At 44.6% G+C, this 14,847-nt stretch overlaps 4 protein-coding genes across 5 annotated transcripts; 2 read left to right on the top strand and 2 right to left on the bottom strand.

Moving 5' to 3' along the window:
• Nucleotides 1–274: 274 nt before the first annotated feature.
• On the bottom strand, nucleotides 275–4,738 carry LOC136464841 (NADH dehydrogenase [ubiquinone] 1 alpha subcomplex subunit 9, mitochondrial-like). 2 transcript variants are annotated; one of them, XM_066463782.1, is made up of 12 exons: nucleotides 4,465–4,738; nucleotides 4,271–4,379; nucleotides 3,184–3,248; nucleotides 3,028–3,113; nucleotides 2,864–2,948; nucleotides 2,711–2,781; nucleotides 1,627–1,758; nucleotides 1,366–1,481; nucleotides 1,111–1,234; nucleotides 952–1,020; nucleotides 750–870; nucleotides 275–661 (listed from the first exon to the last, which is right to left on the bottom strand). In XM_066463782.1, the coding sequence occupies exons 1-12, from the start codon at nucleotides 4,721–4,723 to the stop codon at nucleotides 525–527; spliced, it is 1,374 nt and encodes a 457-aa protein (XP_066319879.1). In that variant the 5' UTR covers nucleotides 4,724–4,738; the 3' UTR covers nucleotides 275–524. The 2 variants fall into 2 exon arrangements, with proteins under 2 accessions (XP_066319879.1, XP_066319880.1); XM_066463783.1 differs by having other exon boundaries at nucleotides 4,271–4,390; nucleotides 4,465–4,597.
• Nucleotides 4,739–4,824: 86 nt separating this feature from the next.
• LOC136464842 (uncharacterized) lies at nucleotides 4,825–6,841 on the top strand. The gene is made up of 4 exons (XM_066463785.1): nucleotides 4,825–5,140; nucleotides 5,632–5,702; nucleotides 5,818–5,953; nucleotides 6,557–6,841. Exons 1-4 carry the CDS (start codon nucleotides 4,840–4,842, stop codon nucleotides 6,643–6,645), a joined length of 597 nt encoding a protein of 198 aa, XP_066319882.1. The 5' UTR covers nucleotides 4,825–4,839; the 3' UTR covers nucleotides 6,646–6,841.
• Nucleotides 6,842–8,179: 1,338 nt separating this feature from the next.
• On the top strand, nucleotides 8,180–12,822 carry LOC136468021 (uncharacterized). Its single transcript, XM_066466874.1, has 13 exons — nucleotides 8,180–8,557; nucleotides 8,651–8,800; nucleotides 8,984–9,160; nucleotides 9,271–9,414; nucleotides 9,519–9,624; nucleotides 9,711–9,859; nucleotides 9,943–10,068; nucleotides 10,227–10,370; nucleotides 10,585–10,672; nucleotides 11,101–11,474; nucleotides 11,669–11,995; nucleotides 12,129–12,344; nucleotides 12,433–12,822. The coding sequence occupies exons 1-13, from the start codon at nucleotides 8,363–8,365 to the stop codon at nucleotides 12,565–12,567; spliced, it is 2,331 nt and encodes a 776-aa protein (XP_066322971.1). The 5' UTR covers nucleotides 8,180–8,362; the 3' UTR covers nucleotides 12,568–12,822.
• A 198-nt stretch (nucleotides 12,823–13,020) lies between these two features.
• LOC136468022 (tubulin-folding cofactor A-like) lies at nucleotides 13,021–14,257 on the bottom strand. Its single transcript, XM_066466875.1, has 3 exons — nucleotides 14,077–14,257; nucleotides 13,344–13,430; nucleotides 13,021–13,259 (listed from the first exon to the last, which is right to left on the bottom strand). Exons 1-3 carry the CDS (start codon nucleotides 14,215–14,217, stop codon nucleotides 13,161–13,163), a joined length of 327 nt encoding a protein of 108 aa, XP_066322972.1. The 5' UTR covers nucleotides 14,218–14,257; the 3' UTR covers nucleotides 13,021–13,160.
• Nucleotides 14,258–14,847: the final 590 nt, after the last annotated feature.

Genomic DNA, 14,847 nt, shown 5'->3' with positions numbered 1-14,847 from the left:
ATAAAACTAGAGAGACCAGATCAGATTTTGCAGCGTTGCAGATTTTGTCAGGCAGTCAGCTTGGTTGTTGGGAGACACTTCCAGAGCAGCTTCCGCAGCGCTGCAGAGATTCTGTCAACGCAATGCAGCCCACCGTTCGAGAGTCCCAGATGCCTGCACTGCAGGGTTCCCGTTTCCGTTCGCGCCAACCCAAGCAGAGCAGAAGCAGCTGCAGCTGCAGCTGCAATATGCAGAGTACCAAGCAGAACAATTGGACAGAACGAACAATGTATCCAGAAACAAGGGTTATATATATCATGCTGTGTGAAACCTCAGCCGTAAAATTGTTGGAACGATTCTTCTCTTCACTTCACGGAATTTGGGTCCTTATTGGTGTAAATAAACAAGGCAATGAGCAGGAGCCACGCATGGAAATTTGGGTCCTGCTGCTCCAACCGGTAAGGCAGCCGCGGCTGCAGCGGGGATGGATGGCTGCAGCTAAATGATCATGAATCTACAGTGTCTTCAGAGACAGGGCGAGGCCCCTACATCTCGGAGCTCCTCATCTTCTCGCTAACCGTCGAGCCGAATGCTGGCCCACCCTTCCTGTACGACACGAGGTATTCCACCGGGTACCCCTTCAGCTTCTGAGGCATGATGCCGAGGTCTTCGAAGGTGAGAGCTGCAGAGGATGTATGGGAAATACTTGAGCAAGGTGCATTGAGCAAAGCGTAACAAGATATTGCTCGGTTTGTAAGTGAGATCCTCACCATCTTCAGACACGAGGTTGTCTACAGCGAATGCATTGATCTGATCTAGGTTGAAAATGGAAGGGGTTAGCAGGGGGAACGGCACTTTGTTGAGCAACATTTCCCTTGGGGAAGCAATAGCCTGAGAACCACAGAAGTCAATACAAGAGTCTACCTAATGCCCAGTTTTCTGGCCAACATTTACTAGTAATTAAATTCACACCCTTGCAACAGGAAGAGGAACATTGACATATCGCGGCCATTCACGGATTGTTTCATACATCAGCTCAGCCTGTCATAATCAATCACGGTCACATCTCCTTTTCCTTCACATATGCAAATTAAAATATATTCATCAGGACAAGGTTGGAGTAACAGTTACCAGCTCATGGACAGTGTAAATCTCAGGGCCCCCAAGTTCATATATCTTTCCCATGCTAGTACCGTCATCCTTGAGGGAGTTGACAATAGCAGCAGCAACATCGATTACATAAACAGGCTGAATCCTGCAAAAGGAAACATTATGTAATTTACCTGCTGGCAAAGAACTTCTAACATGCATAAAAGATCATTTCATGTCCTGAACTCATTTTCAGGTCAGGCATCAGGAGGAGAGTCAACAGGTAAGCTCAATTACTTTGTGCATCCACCACCAACAAGCGGGAGAAAACCCCAATTCTTTGCAAATTGTGCCCATCTGTTCAAAATTCGATCTTCTGTGCCAATCATGGTAGCAGGCCTCATGATTGTAGCCTGTCGATGGATATAAACAAAATTTTGGTTAAACTCATTGCTTAGAAAAGGGATACAATTTACTGATGGCTTTGGCCTTTGGATGGTCCTGGAACAATAATTATCATAGCCTGCTGAATTACTAAAGCTGAAAAAAAATTATCACCTCAGGGAATTCTTTCAAGATTGATTGCTCTCCTGCGGCTTTTGTCCTCAACATTCTAGATTCAGAAGACGGTGATGCCCCTAGGCAAGAAACCTGGATAAATCTCATGATACCACCATGCTCCTTAGCAATCTGTGTAGAACAGAACATCCAGTTACTAGCCAGGCACCACTGAAAGTCTTGTCACGAGTTGTATTCTCATATTGCAAACATAAGTAACATAAATGATTGGATTTTTTCCCCAATTGTTTATGCAGCATAAATAGCTAGCGGCTTGATGATGAAATTATGTAATCAGGAAATTCCTCAGGGCAGTGGCTTGATGACGAAATTAATCAGAAAATTCCTCAGGGCAAAAACTCATGCACAAGCAGCAGTTATATTCTTATCAGAACCTGCCAATATAGCCCTAAACTAACAGACCAATGACGCAATGGCTCAGTGAGAGGAGAGACATGTTATTTACTTTATACTTTAAAGCAACATCCTCTACACTGAACCAAGAAGCTAAGCCCTACAAAAGGGCGTACCTAGTGCAGAGAGCTCCCGCTCTGTGCGGGGTCTGGGGAAGGGTGCCAGTGGCAAGCCTTACCCTCGTCTGTGCAATGCGAGGAGACCGCGACTCAAACCCTACAAGCATTTACAAAAAGAAAGACAAAAGTGAGATAGAAGAATTCATCTTAACCAAAAAGCCAGCTACAGTTACCCAATGTCAGACTAGAAAAGGCTAATATATCTTTGATTTGTTATGCCAGATCTGGGTGCAACCTAGCCTAAGCCAACTACACAGGTACAATGAAAATCAACAGCCATGAATTACACGATCCTGTCAAGTGGCAACCTAAACTTGCAGTCATATGCAAGAGAACTGGGGAGATTGGTGATGATGTGACGTGCATACGTGAGCCAGAGGCCCAGAGCCAGGGTCCCAGGGCTCAAGTTTTTTCACTATGGCTGGGCACCATCGAATCCTAATTTTAAATGGCCCTTGCAGAAATAGGTTACATACTTTCCCTTTCCAGAAAAAAGGCCAACATATTTAGATAGCAGATCTGAAACAGAAAGTAAAATGGACAGGGCATACCGTCGCAAGTTGTTCAGCCATATGGTGGTTTACTTCTTCAAAGCTGAAGTTCCTTGTTTCATACTCTCGTCCTGTTGAAACGGAGTTAACAAAGTCAAAATAAGATGTGATCATGAAAAGCTGAATACAATATATGTACCAAGTTAAACACACCTATGAGGTTAATAACCACATTTGACTTGGCCATAACAGCCTTAATTGAATCAACATCTCTTGGATGGTATTTCATCGGCACAATCTGCCAGAAGTCAAAAGGATGAATAAATAAAAAAGGATTTAATTACTAAACACAGTAATCTACTTGTTTACTGTTTTACCTGACCCAAGTCACCCATAATCTTCAGGTGGCGATGAGAATCCTCGCAACCTCTGAATGGGACAAGCACTTGAGATCCCATCTTGGCTGCACAACAATTAACGTTTGAGTAACCCTTCTATTCATAAATTCAATTTATATAGCATCATAGTCTTACCAAGTTGTTGCACAAGATAACGCCCAAGAAACCCAGTAGCTCCAAACACCGTGGCTACAATTCCACTATTAAGGCAAAAAAATATGCTCATTATAAACCAAGGTAAGGTACATGATTAAGACAACTATAAACTATGACTGGAAATTTCTAGTGTTTGCATACAGATATGGGAGATGTGATGATGGAGCTATCATGCTGGACCAAGAAATAAGCACATCACACATATGTACTCTAACCTAAATAGCTAATTTCATGTTTTGAGTTTTGGAGACACAGTGCAAAAGATGAACGGTACTGTAGCATTGCAAAATACGAAAAACAGCTCAGGCTACGTTGCAACGGTTTAGATTCCATGCAAAACCAAACCAAGCAATGCCATCCACTAAAATATGTCACAACTTCAAAAGGCACATGGATTAATGCATCATCTACATGGTTAAACTGATTAACATGAGCAAACCAATATGCATCACGAATTAACACAGGTATCCACCTGCCTGTAACACACAAAGCTACGAAAGCAGTCGGTACTCAAAATGATAAAGGGCAGCAACTTTGCCTGATGACATAGTCCAACAACTTAGGTCATAAATTGTTAGCAACCTAACAATTGCAAAGAAAACATCAACCAGAAAGAGCTTACTAGCAACACTAGTAATAAGATTACTGAAGGTTTTCATATATCACCACACACTCTTGCAACGGTAACCGTGAGTGGAACTGTAACTCAGAAATTTCCAGGCTACAGAATTCTATAGGGTCCTCACTATATTTCAGATCAGGCAAAGTTAATGGTACGAACATTTCAAACAATAGCTACCACACCAATCAATCAACGAACTCAATCTGGTGCATGCATTGCCAAGTGTGATTCTGTGAACTACATGATCTGATGATCTGAGCATCACAAAGGTCATGACAAGGCTGACTAGGCACTCCATCTATGTTTGGCAGTTGAAATAGATCACAAATTCACAACACTAGCTCAATCTCACCCAGAGGGCCAACCAGGTACAAGCCGCCGCAACACGTATGGCCGTTTAATTCAGGAGCAATCAACTGGAAGAAACGGAGTCCGAGTGTTCACCTCACAGAAGACCTCCCTCCGGTGCCCTTGCGGACGAGATGCCCGGACCCCTTGACCGCCGGCGCCCTCGCGGACGACATGTACCTCGCGCCATCCGCTCCGCACAACCCTGAAAGGCAACTGCCTCTGAGATCTATTATCTATCCGGCGGGAGGGGCACGCGTGCGGAGAAGGGAAATGGAAATGGTAGCTACCTTGGGGAGCGAGCCCCGGCTGCGAGGCGGATCTGAAGGCGGCAATGGCGGCCGAGGTGGAAGGGGAGAGATGGTGATCGAGGAGGTGACGCCTCCACGCCGCCGCCTGCATCGTTGCTGTCCTTGTCGCCGGTGGACGGTGGTGGTCGGAGGAGGAGGAGGCGACGAGGGGGCCAAGTGGGGGTGGCGATGACGACGACGACGGTGAGAGAGAAAGGAATGGTAGGGTTGTGGGCTTGGGGCCTTGGGGCGTCCGCATCTGCCAATCCGTGGGCCGTGGCCCAACCCAGTCCCACGCGTTACTGGACCGAGGCCCACTGGAGCCGTTACAGCGCAGCCAATACGGACCGTTGGATGAGCGGGCGGACGGCCCAGATGACGTGCGCTGGGCTGCTGCTTTGGTTAGGTACAGCTACAGCTGCAGAACGCAGCCGATCCGGGGCTGGTTGCCTCGTCGCCTCGTCGGCTTCCTTCTCCCCCGGCGAGCTCCACGGCGGCGCCGACGAGGGGATGGACGCGCAGCCTAACTGGAGAGCTGGGGCGGCGGCCTCGAGGCTGTCGTACAAGAATGCCACCATCGCCGTGTGCGCCTTTAACCTCCTCGTTGCGGCCCTCCTCCTCCACAACTACTTCTCGTCCTGGACGCGCATCGCCGGCGGGGACAGGCTTGATTCCGGTACGGTTCCGTGACCTCGTGTTCGCCCTGAATTTCTCATTTTGGCTGGGATGTATGGATTGAGAGGTGTGTTCGGTTTGGTCCCAATTGAGCAGTACGGTTCACTGGCTACCAAAATTCGGGGATTTTCTTCCAATTAAACGTGGGGTAAGAACTTCTGATTATAGCTCCGCTCGGTATAGGACATGTCGATATTGATCCATCTTTGCAAATCCGAACACCTGAGTCCCTCATGAGTTCTAAGATTGTGCATTTGTGCTTGCTCCAAAAATGCCTCTGTTAGGGTTACCCCCTCTGTCAGCATTCTCAGCCCAATTGCTAGATCCTTGACGGAGTTAGCCTTTTTGGTGCTTCGTTAAGTCTGTAAGTAAGTGTTAGAATTCTATCATGGGTTCTCCTTACAAAATTCTGCTCACGTTGTTATTGTGCGCCTCGTTTCTATTATTTGATAACTAAATTCAGCTTAAGTACTGGATCCTACTATTGTGCAGCTCAGCTTCGGTATATATGGGAATCTGAGGAGTTGCGTCGTGCTATGGAGCCTGTGGATTTGATCAGAAGAGTATGTTTCCATGCACTTTGTTTATAGTGAGTTATTTGAGATAGAGATGGGGATACACACCATGCTGCTGCATGGAATACCTTATTTTTGAGAATTCTTGTTGATCGTTACATAGGTGAAGGAAATTGAGCAAGAAGCTTATGGTGAGCATGGCATGGCGACAGATGAAGATCCTAAGCAGACTGCTGCCGTTGATTTATCAAAACGGCTGAAGGATTTAAGGGCGGGGAATGATGGCAGTAGCCAAAAAGGTTTCCTTCAACTCACTGCTCAGTCTTTTACTTGTTGCAAATTTTGGACAAAACATAATTTGGATAAACATGGTCCATTCCTTAGAATGACCAGGGATAATTTGAACCGTTGTGCTTTCATGCATGGTTAATGCATCACAATCTTAAAAATGATGTCATGGTAACTCTATTTGATTTACAATTTATTACATTTTCAAAATAATTTGTCTCCTTATATCTCACCGGTTTGACAAAAAATTGGAGATTCTTTTCTTTTTATATCTAGAAGCATTTACAACTCAGAGATACATAGCATGGCAGTTCTAACCGACTGCCCTTTGTTGTCTTGTGCAAGAATATCCTCCCAGGAACAGAATACCAGTTGTAGGTGGAAACTGAATCAATTGAATCGAACATATAATATACAGTTAGACTTTACATACATAAAGGCAAAATGACGAGCATTGAAGTCAGCATATGTGGGAAATAAACTTTGTTTCCAGTGTCGGCACGGCAGTTAGCAATTCTGGAATAGAGTGCTTTGCTAGAACAGCTTGGCAGCTTTCTGCCCTTTGCCCTTCTTGTGAACCTGTTGAACTGATGATCTTGTGTGAACATCTCCAGCTCTCGAAGAATGGCGTAAACGGAAGATGGAGCGTGCAAGGCAGCGAGCCATCGAAAAGAATGGGACTTCTAGTGCAAAAACTAAATGAAGTGAGACGTATTATTCGGCACAAGGGATTTTGTTTTCATGTGCCTTGGAGCTGCTGCATGGTGCATTCAAGTCAATCTGTCCATTGTAGGCGAGCGGAGCTGTGATAACCCATGTTTGTAAAATCACTGGCAGCGATGTTCTTGTAGAAATGTGAAGTTTTAATATATGTGATCATCCATGTTGTTCTGTTTTAACTGCCATGCATCAGTATCAGCTTTATTTGTTCATGGAACCGTCCCTTTAAATGCCGGCCAGGAACACAGCAGACAATCAGTTGTAGATGTTGGTAGCTAGAATCAATTCGATTATACAGCACATATTATATGTGGGGAATAAATGAACTTTGATTCCAAAAGTGTGCATGCACTCACCTAAGCCTATTTACCCGCGTCATACACTCATACTCATCAGTCTTATGGTCTGATCGATGTATAATGATATACTCCCGCCATTCCAAAAATAATTGACACTTCAGCTATGTACGTGGACAAAACAGAGGTAGTAGGCACGATTGATGGCTCACTGTTTGTAACAAATAATAATATCATACAAGGTCCCCAACTAAGGCCCTGTTCGCTTAAACTACTTTTCAGTCATGAAATAGTGTTTTTCTCTCATAATATTTCAACATAAACACCAGTATAAATCAAATTTCAGCATAAACGAACAGGGCCTTACTCCTGAGTCTGTAGAGGCACTCATGCACATACAGTACAATTCAAATGCTAGGGCACACCGTTAAAAATCTATAAAGTGACCAGGACTAATATTTAAGGCTCTATTCGCTTGAACTTATCAGCCGTATCATTTCAGTAAAATAACAATATTTTTTTTTCACAATAAATTAGCATTAGCATCAGCGCGCCAGCCGTTTTTCCAGCAAGACGAACTGGGCGTAAGTTCAAACCTAGGCAGTGTTCAGCTGAGCTACAAGCCGGCTTATTCGGCTTCTTTTTTCAGCCGGAGCAGTGTTTTGCTCTCACAACATTCTAGAATGAACAGTGATTTCTAACATGAACAGTAAAAACATCAGCATGTTCGCTTGCTCGTAAACGATCGTAAATTTCCATCCGGGAACCGTGTTTTTCTCCCACACCAAACCAGCCAGCAATAAATAATTCACGATCGTTTACGGCCTCCTAGTTTGTTGTGGTAAGAGGCGAGGTAGGTGCTGCTCAGGTAGCATGTGGTTGGCGATCTGAGCTGAACGTTCGAACGAAACGCGGACACATCGCAAGCGTGAACCCACTCACACACCTGACCTGGCACCCCTGCTGAAATCTCACGGTGGGGTCGTCGCCGTCGACGACGACGGGAGTTCCACCACCGTCCACGCGTTCTTTTTGTCCGTCCCGGGCGCTGTGCCCGCCTCCGCGCCGTCCATGCGCTAGTGAGTCCCGCACACTAGCCGCGCACGCAGGAGTGCGCGCGCCACCACAAGCGCAGCGCCCCCGCGCTCGTGGCCGCGCGCGAGCCACCACCCCGCTTCCGCTGAGTGGCCTGCTGCTGCCACCACCCATTGGCCGACCCGCCCCCCGCCCCAATTCCTGCTCTCTCCGAACCACCACCAACTTCACGTTTGTCCAGTCAGTCAGTTGCCTTCTATCGCATCGCATCCCTCGCCGCCTGCCCGCTCCACGCTTGCCACGCCGGCCTCGCTTCCCACCGCCCACCAGAGACGCTGTTGCGGCAGCTGCGGGCCGAGTCCAGCCGGCATGGAGGCCGCGGCGGCGGCGTCGCATCTCCTGCACTGCGGCGGCTTCGGCCGCGTCGCGCACCTCCCGGCGCTCCCCGGCCGCCGAGGACAGTTCCCACGCGTCCGCGCCGTCGCCACGGAGCCCAAGCCGTCCACCTCCACCTCCTCCTCCTCTCGCGGCAGGACCAGGACCCGTAATGACCTCTCCGACACCGTAAGTTCCAACCCTGCGGTGCGGTCCGATGCTCTCGTACGTGCTGAGATGTTTGCCTGCCTGTTTGTCTGAATGGGCGTCTGAATGACGCAGAGGTTCGGAGGTGTGTCCAAGGAGATCCAGCGCGTGCGCAAGCAGATGGAGCAGGACGAGCAGCTCGCCACGCTCATGCGCGGTCTCCGCGGCCAGAACCTCCGCGACGAGCAGTTCGCCGATGACAACGTTCGCCTCCGCCTCGTCGAGGTGCGTCCATACTGCAACCTCCTTTGTCCACTTTCGTTAACCTTTCACTCAGCGCGCTCTCTTCTTCTGTAACCAATTACCAATTACATAACATCAAAATCACTTCCACCACAACGTTAATTAACGTGTGTACAAGTAGGTTGTTACTGAACTCCCTTGTTTTTCTTCCTTCCTTGGTTCAAGGTAGAATCCGCGGACAACAATGAGGGGCTGCCTCTTGTGTATAGCCCTGAAATCATATCAGCCTACTGGGGCAAGCGTCCGAGGGCCGTCGCCACTCGAGTCGTGCAGCTGCTGTCTGTTGCCGGTGGTTTCATCTCCCATCTAATATCCGATCTTATTAACAAGAAACTCAAAGAGGTACCTATCGTATTCCTTCCTGCAGCTGTGGTGCTTTCCCTAAAACCATGTAAAATGTGCTTGTTGATCACTATGTCTTTCTTCTGTTTCTGTCACATGCTCATCGACAGAATGAAGTGGCTCGCGCAATTGAACTGAGAGAAATCGTGACGTCTCTGGGTCCTGCTTACATCAAGCTTGGGCAGGCGCTAAGTATACGTCCAGATATTCTGTCCCCTGCAGCAATGATTGAGTTGCAGAAATTATGTGATAAGGTAACGTTGCCTCAATAGTTCTTTTATTATGTTTTTTTCCTTTGTTACCGCATATATATAGCATATACCTACTTGCTGATGGGGATTTTTACTGCAACGTCCAGGTTCCTTCATTCCCAGATGATATAGCAATGGCACTTCTGGAAGAAGAGCTTGGTCAGCCTTGGCAAGCAATCTATTCTGAGTTATCCCCCTCCCCAATCGCTGCAGGTAATTATACTAGATAGCTATGCACTCTCTGCTTGCCACACTAATTGTATTCCTTGACTATACTTATCCTATGCATCGTACTACAGCATCTCTGGGACAGGTTTATAAGGGCCGCTTGAAAGAAACAGGAGAACTAGTAGCTGTCAAAGTGCAGAGGCCATTTGTACTTGAGACTGTCACCATTGATTTATTCATCATTAGAAACTTGGGTTTGGTACTCAGGAGATTTCCACAGGTAAGATTTTGATCTACTTGGGGAGAATTGGCAGAGATATTACCTTTGATAATTCGAACTGAAACATTGCTGAATACTGTTAGGTATCCGTTGATGTTGTTGGCCTGGTAGATGAGTGGGCTGCTCGATTTTTTGAAGAACTTGATTATGTAAATGAAGGGGAAAATGGCACCTACTTTGCTGAAGTGATGAAAGAAGATCTTCCACAGGTAATTGCTTTGGTAGTCATATATTTACCCTGTGGAAATGGGAAGTCATGTAACAAGATCTTTATAACATCTATATTCTATACTGTTACGGAGTAAAACATTTCAATGTTAGTTTCACTGTCAAAACTCACTTGTGAATTATTTGAAAAATCTTCCAGGTTGTTGTACCAAAGACTTACCATAAATACACATCTAGAAAAGTTCTTACCACACAATGGATAGAGGGAGAGAAGTTGTCACAGAGCACAGAGGACGATGTTGGATCATTGGTCAGTGTAGGAGTCATTTGCTATCTGAAACAGGTTAGTTTCAAAAGCATTTTCTGTACAATACTATCCACATCTTATATGATCGAACATATGCATGAACTCACTTGCTGAAGGTAAGGAATAATGTTCTTCAATTTTCACCATCTTACCCATAGTATTCCCATCTTACATGATTGAAGATATGCATGCACTCAAGTCACCTTTTTTAAAGAAAGTATCTTCATGTTATATTTATTGTTCTTTGCAGTTGCTTGATACTGGGTTCTTCCATGCCGATCCACATCCAGGCAATATGATTAGAACACCTGATGGAAAGCTGGCTATTCTTGATTTTGGTAGGTCATCTAGTTTGAAAATCCACAAATAATTCTCTTGTCCAACTATGGTATTTTGTGTTGCTTCTCATAAAATTATATACAAATATTATACTTTATACAGATATTTTTATGGCACAGATGACTGCTTTACTATTACTACAATGACACAACGATATTCGTTTAAGAAATTTCTTTCACTCTGCATTACTAACTAGTACCTACAGCAGTGCACACTAGTACTAGATTAAATCATGAAAAGTGCAGACCTTTTCAGTAGCATCTAATAGCCTGTTTGTATGCTTTTAGCAAGAATTCTGCTGACTAAGTTTCAAAAGAAAATTAATTGTGCCCTTAGATTTTCGATCAGCCTACTTTTGCTATGTTTTTTTTCCCATTTTTTAAGCACATGAAAAAAATGAATAAAATAGTGTAATTTTTCTTTGCAGGGCTTGTAACAAAACTAACAGATGATCAAAAGTATGGAATGATTGAAGCAATAGCTCACCTTATTCATCGTGATTATGATGCAATTGTCAAGGACTTTGTGAAGCTTGGTTTTATCCCTGAAGGGGTTAACTTGGATCCTATCTTGCCTGTACTGGCCAAGGTTTTTGATCAGGCACTTGAAGGAGGCGGTGCCAAGAATATTAACTTTCAAGAATTGGCAGCAGATCTAGCACAAATAACTTTTGATTATCCATTCAGGATACCTCCGTATTTTGCTCTGATTATTAGAGCCATTGGAGTATTAGAAGGCATAGCTTTGGTGGGAGATCCTGAATTTGCCATTGTGGATGAAGCATACCCATATATTGCACAGGTCCGCATTCAACCTTTGATTTAAACTTTGCACACTCCTCATACATTTCTACCATGTACATGGACACTGTTCCAACTAAAACATTCCTCCTTCTCTATCAAAGAAACACACATAGGAGGCACAAAGAAGTTCTGATGGTGGATTTGCTTTAAAGTTCCATATTACTAATCTGTGGTTTTATTTGACAATATCAGAGGCTACTAACAGACGAATCACCTCGGCTAAGGAGTGCCTTGCGTTACACCATATATGGCAAAACTGGTGTTTTCGATGCAGAAAGGTTCATTGATGTTATGCAAGCTTTCGAGAATTTTATTCGTGCAGCTAAGAGCGGTGGTGGGGAGAACTTGAAGGGAAACATGGCTGATCTGGCTGATTTAGGAGGTCAACCTAGCACCAGTTTGGTTCCTGTATTTCCAATGGCCATAGCACAGCCTGAGCAGCCGGTTAAAGCCCGTGCAGCTCTTGCTTTTCTACTCTCTGAGAGGGGGAACTTCTTTCGGGAATTCATTCTTGATGAGGTAAGCTCTTATGCTATAGCAGCTGATAATTATTTATGGACCAGGAGTTGTACTTGACATATTAATTTCCTTGATATAGTTAAATGCTCATTCAAAATTTCTGACTAAAGATTTCTTATTTTGAGCACTGCAGATTGTGAAAGCCATTGATGCAATTTCAAGGGAGCAGTTAATCCAGATTGCTGCATCTTTCGGGATAGGAAACACGACCCCAGTTTTCAGCATGGTTCCTGTTAGGGCCAGGGCATTGCTTCCAACTATCACGGAGGAAGACAGGGTCATCTTGAACAATGTCGAGAAGGTTGTGAAGTTCCTAACATCTGGGACTGCAACTCCAACAGTGGGCGGGGTATGAGTGCTAAGCTCTGCTTTTTTCTTTTTCATTTTACTAAGAACCAATGTTGAAGGCTGCTGACATTCATTGTCGTCGTTGGCAGGACGTAAACATGGTGTCTGTAGTGCAAGAGCTTCTACCTGTGTTGCCAGGCATCTCATCGAAGATCCTACCTGATGTCTTGAGCCGGTTGTCATCACGAGTATTTGCACGGCTGATCCGAGAGGCATTTTTGTAAAGTGTTTTTCCTTTCTCCCCTTTACTAACAGGAAACTACAATTAGTTATATCTGCCAAAACAACACACAAATGATAGAAGATTGTACAGCAATACGATGTATAGAATTTATACCTATACCTATGCAAGTTAACCAAGCTTAACCAACACTGACTGTGTTGTGCAATCCTGCACAAGATACCGTGTACACTTCTTTTACCACATACAAAATTGATTTCTTGGAGATAATGCAATAGAAACAATATATTACCATCGACCATCGCAAATTTCATTTGTATTCACAATTGTTCATTTTTCTTGATTTCAATTTACACTAAACAATGGATGCGTGCTAACAGTAACGAAGCAATAATGCTTAGAACTTGGGAACTGAAACGAGACATGCCTGCTGGCATTCCCTGGCAATGTAAGATTGAAGAACATGCACACAGAGCAGCAAATACAATTCCGGACAGCATCTTAAAATTTTCAAGGTAGAAGTGATGATACTAGTACAGGAGTTCACGCCTTACACATCTCGTAATGAGCTCACAAGGGCTCGACAGGATAAAACACGATGCGTGCTAACAGTTCAGCAATCTGAGAGTTTTAAGTCTAATCTTCTGTTGGCTTGACAACTGCTTCAACCTCTGCGATTGTACTCTCAGCTTCTCCAATCTCAGCACCTTGCTCATTTGACTCCTTCAGTTCAGCCTGCAATTGATACAATCCTTGAAAAGGATGAAGAAAATAATGCACAATATTTAAGGATACGGACACAGAATTTTTATGTCTTACCAGTGTTGCTTTCAAGTCAGCCAGTGCAGTTTCAAGTCGCTTGTGGCAGTCTGGGACCATCATCCTTGACTCAGCTAAAACATTCTCCTGTAGAGGTGAAGTTCAAGTTTCAGACAGACTTGTGAGTCCTGAGATCAGAACAGCAGACAATTTCAACAATGACTTTTCACAATCTCTGTTACATGAAGAGGAGAAAACCACTTCAGTGGCTTCATGTGGCCTGACAAATGCAGTGCATCTGAGAAATGAGAGATCAGTTTAATGCTAGGAGCCTAGGACAAAGAAAACAGCAATGCGATGATCAACAACCAATTACTCCTATCCTTACAGCCTCAAGGATGTAATTCTTACCATAATATAATTTTCAGCGACAATCCATTAACATGGCGTCGCCTCTCAATGTATGGGAAGGCAGAAACTTCAGACCCATGAACCATACTATTTTTTCCAAGGCTAAACTGAACCACCAATTACCGCACATCAATCCGGAAGTATTACCTAACTAGATGCAGACTGAAAGACCAGCGAGCAATACTATTATAAGAATTGTAAGCATATCAGATCACAACCAGTGGCAGGTATTGTAATGTAAACCTTCAGCAACACAACATACTAGTATGATCTTACGTTGCTTTGCAACCACTAGGGCAGGGTGGGGTCAATAACTGCGTCAAGAGGGAAAAAATAGTAGTAGAAGAAGAATGCTCTGAGAATCAGAGGGGCTTGTCAGCACCTGCTGTTTGAGATCGTAGGGATCGGCGCCCTTCTCCTTCATGTCGGCGGTCTTGGCCGCCTCCTTCTCGTACGAGCGCAGCTCCTTCACGATCCTCTTGCACGTCGACGTCTTGATCTTCAGATTCCCCAGCGTCGCCATCCTAGAATGCAAGAGGCAGGAACGGACCCAATAATTTGTGAAAAAAAAACACCCCCCCCCCCCCCCCCCCCCCCCCAGCTGGGAGTAGGGCGGCGGCGCCGGTGGTTGCTTGGCCCCGTTGATGCAGAAAACGGCCGAATCGAACGTATAGGCGAGCTGAACGGGAGAAACGAAGAAAAACAGCAGACTTGTGTAAAAGCAGGGCTATTGGGCCGATTTCTCTCTTTTTTCTGCCAATGCACGCGCATGACTGGACTGGTTCGGTAGGGAGAGCGGCCCATGAAACTGGTTAATTTCTTCTTTCTCGGTTTCCATTCTCCTTACCTTTTTCTTTCTTTTGCCAGGACACTTGGTTCTTTTTTTAAAAAATAATTATTTTACTTCTAACTATTTTTATTTTTATAACTCTTTTTTCATTAAAATTGTTTGTACCTTTTTCAGATCCACTAGTGAATTCTTTTTTTTCCTTTTTTTGTCGTTGACGTAGGGGTAAAATTTGTTATCAGTCTTTTTAAATTTGTGTTCTCATTAATTTTATAACCTCACATGAATATGTCATGATAATGTATTCCCAAATATCTAAAAATTTTCTTGTGATGTCGGAATGTTTTCACACAATGCTGGGACATC

The sequence above is a fragment of the Miscanthus floridulus genome, chromosome 7 (assembly GCF_019320115.1).
Source record: "Miscanthus floridulus cultivar M001 chromosome 7, ASM1932011v1, whole genome shotgun sequence".
In the NCBI taxonomy this organism is placed as follows: Eukaryota; Viridiplantae; Streptophyta; class Magnoliopsida; order Poales; family Poaceae; genus Miscanthus; species Miscanthus floridulus.
This window is presented reverse-complemented; position numbering and strand designations above follow the sequence as displayed.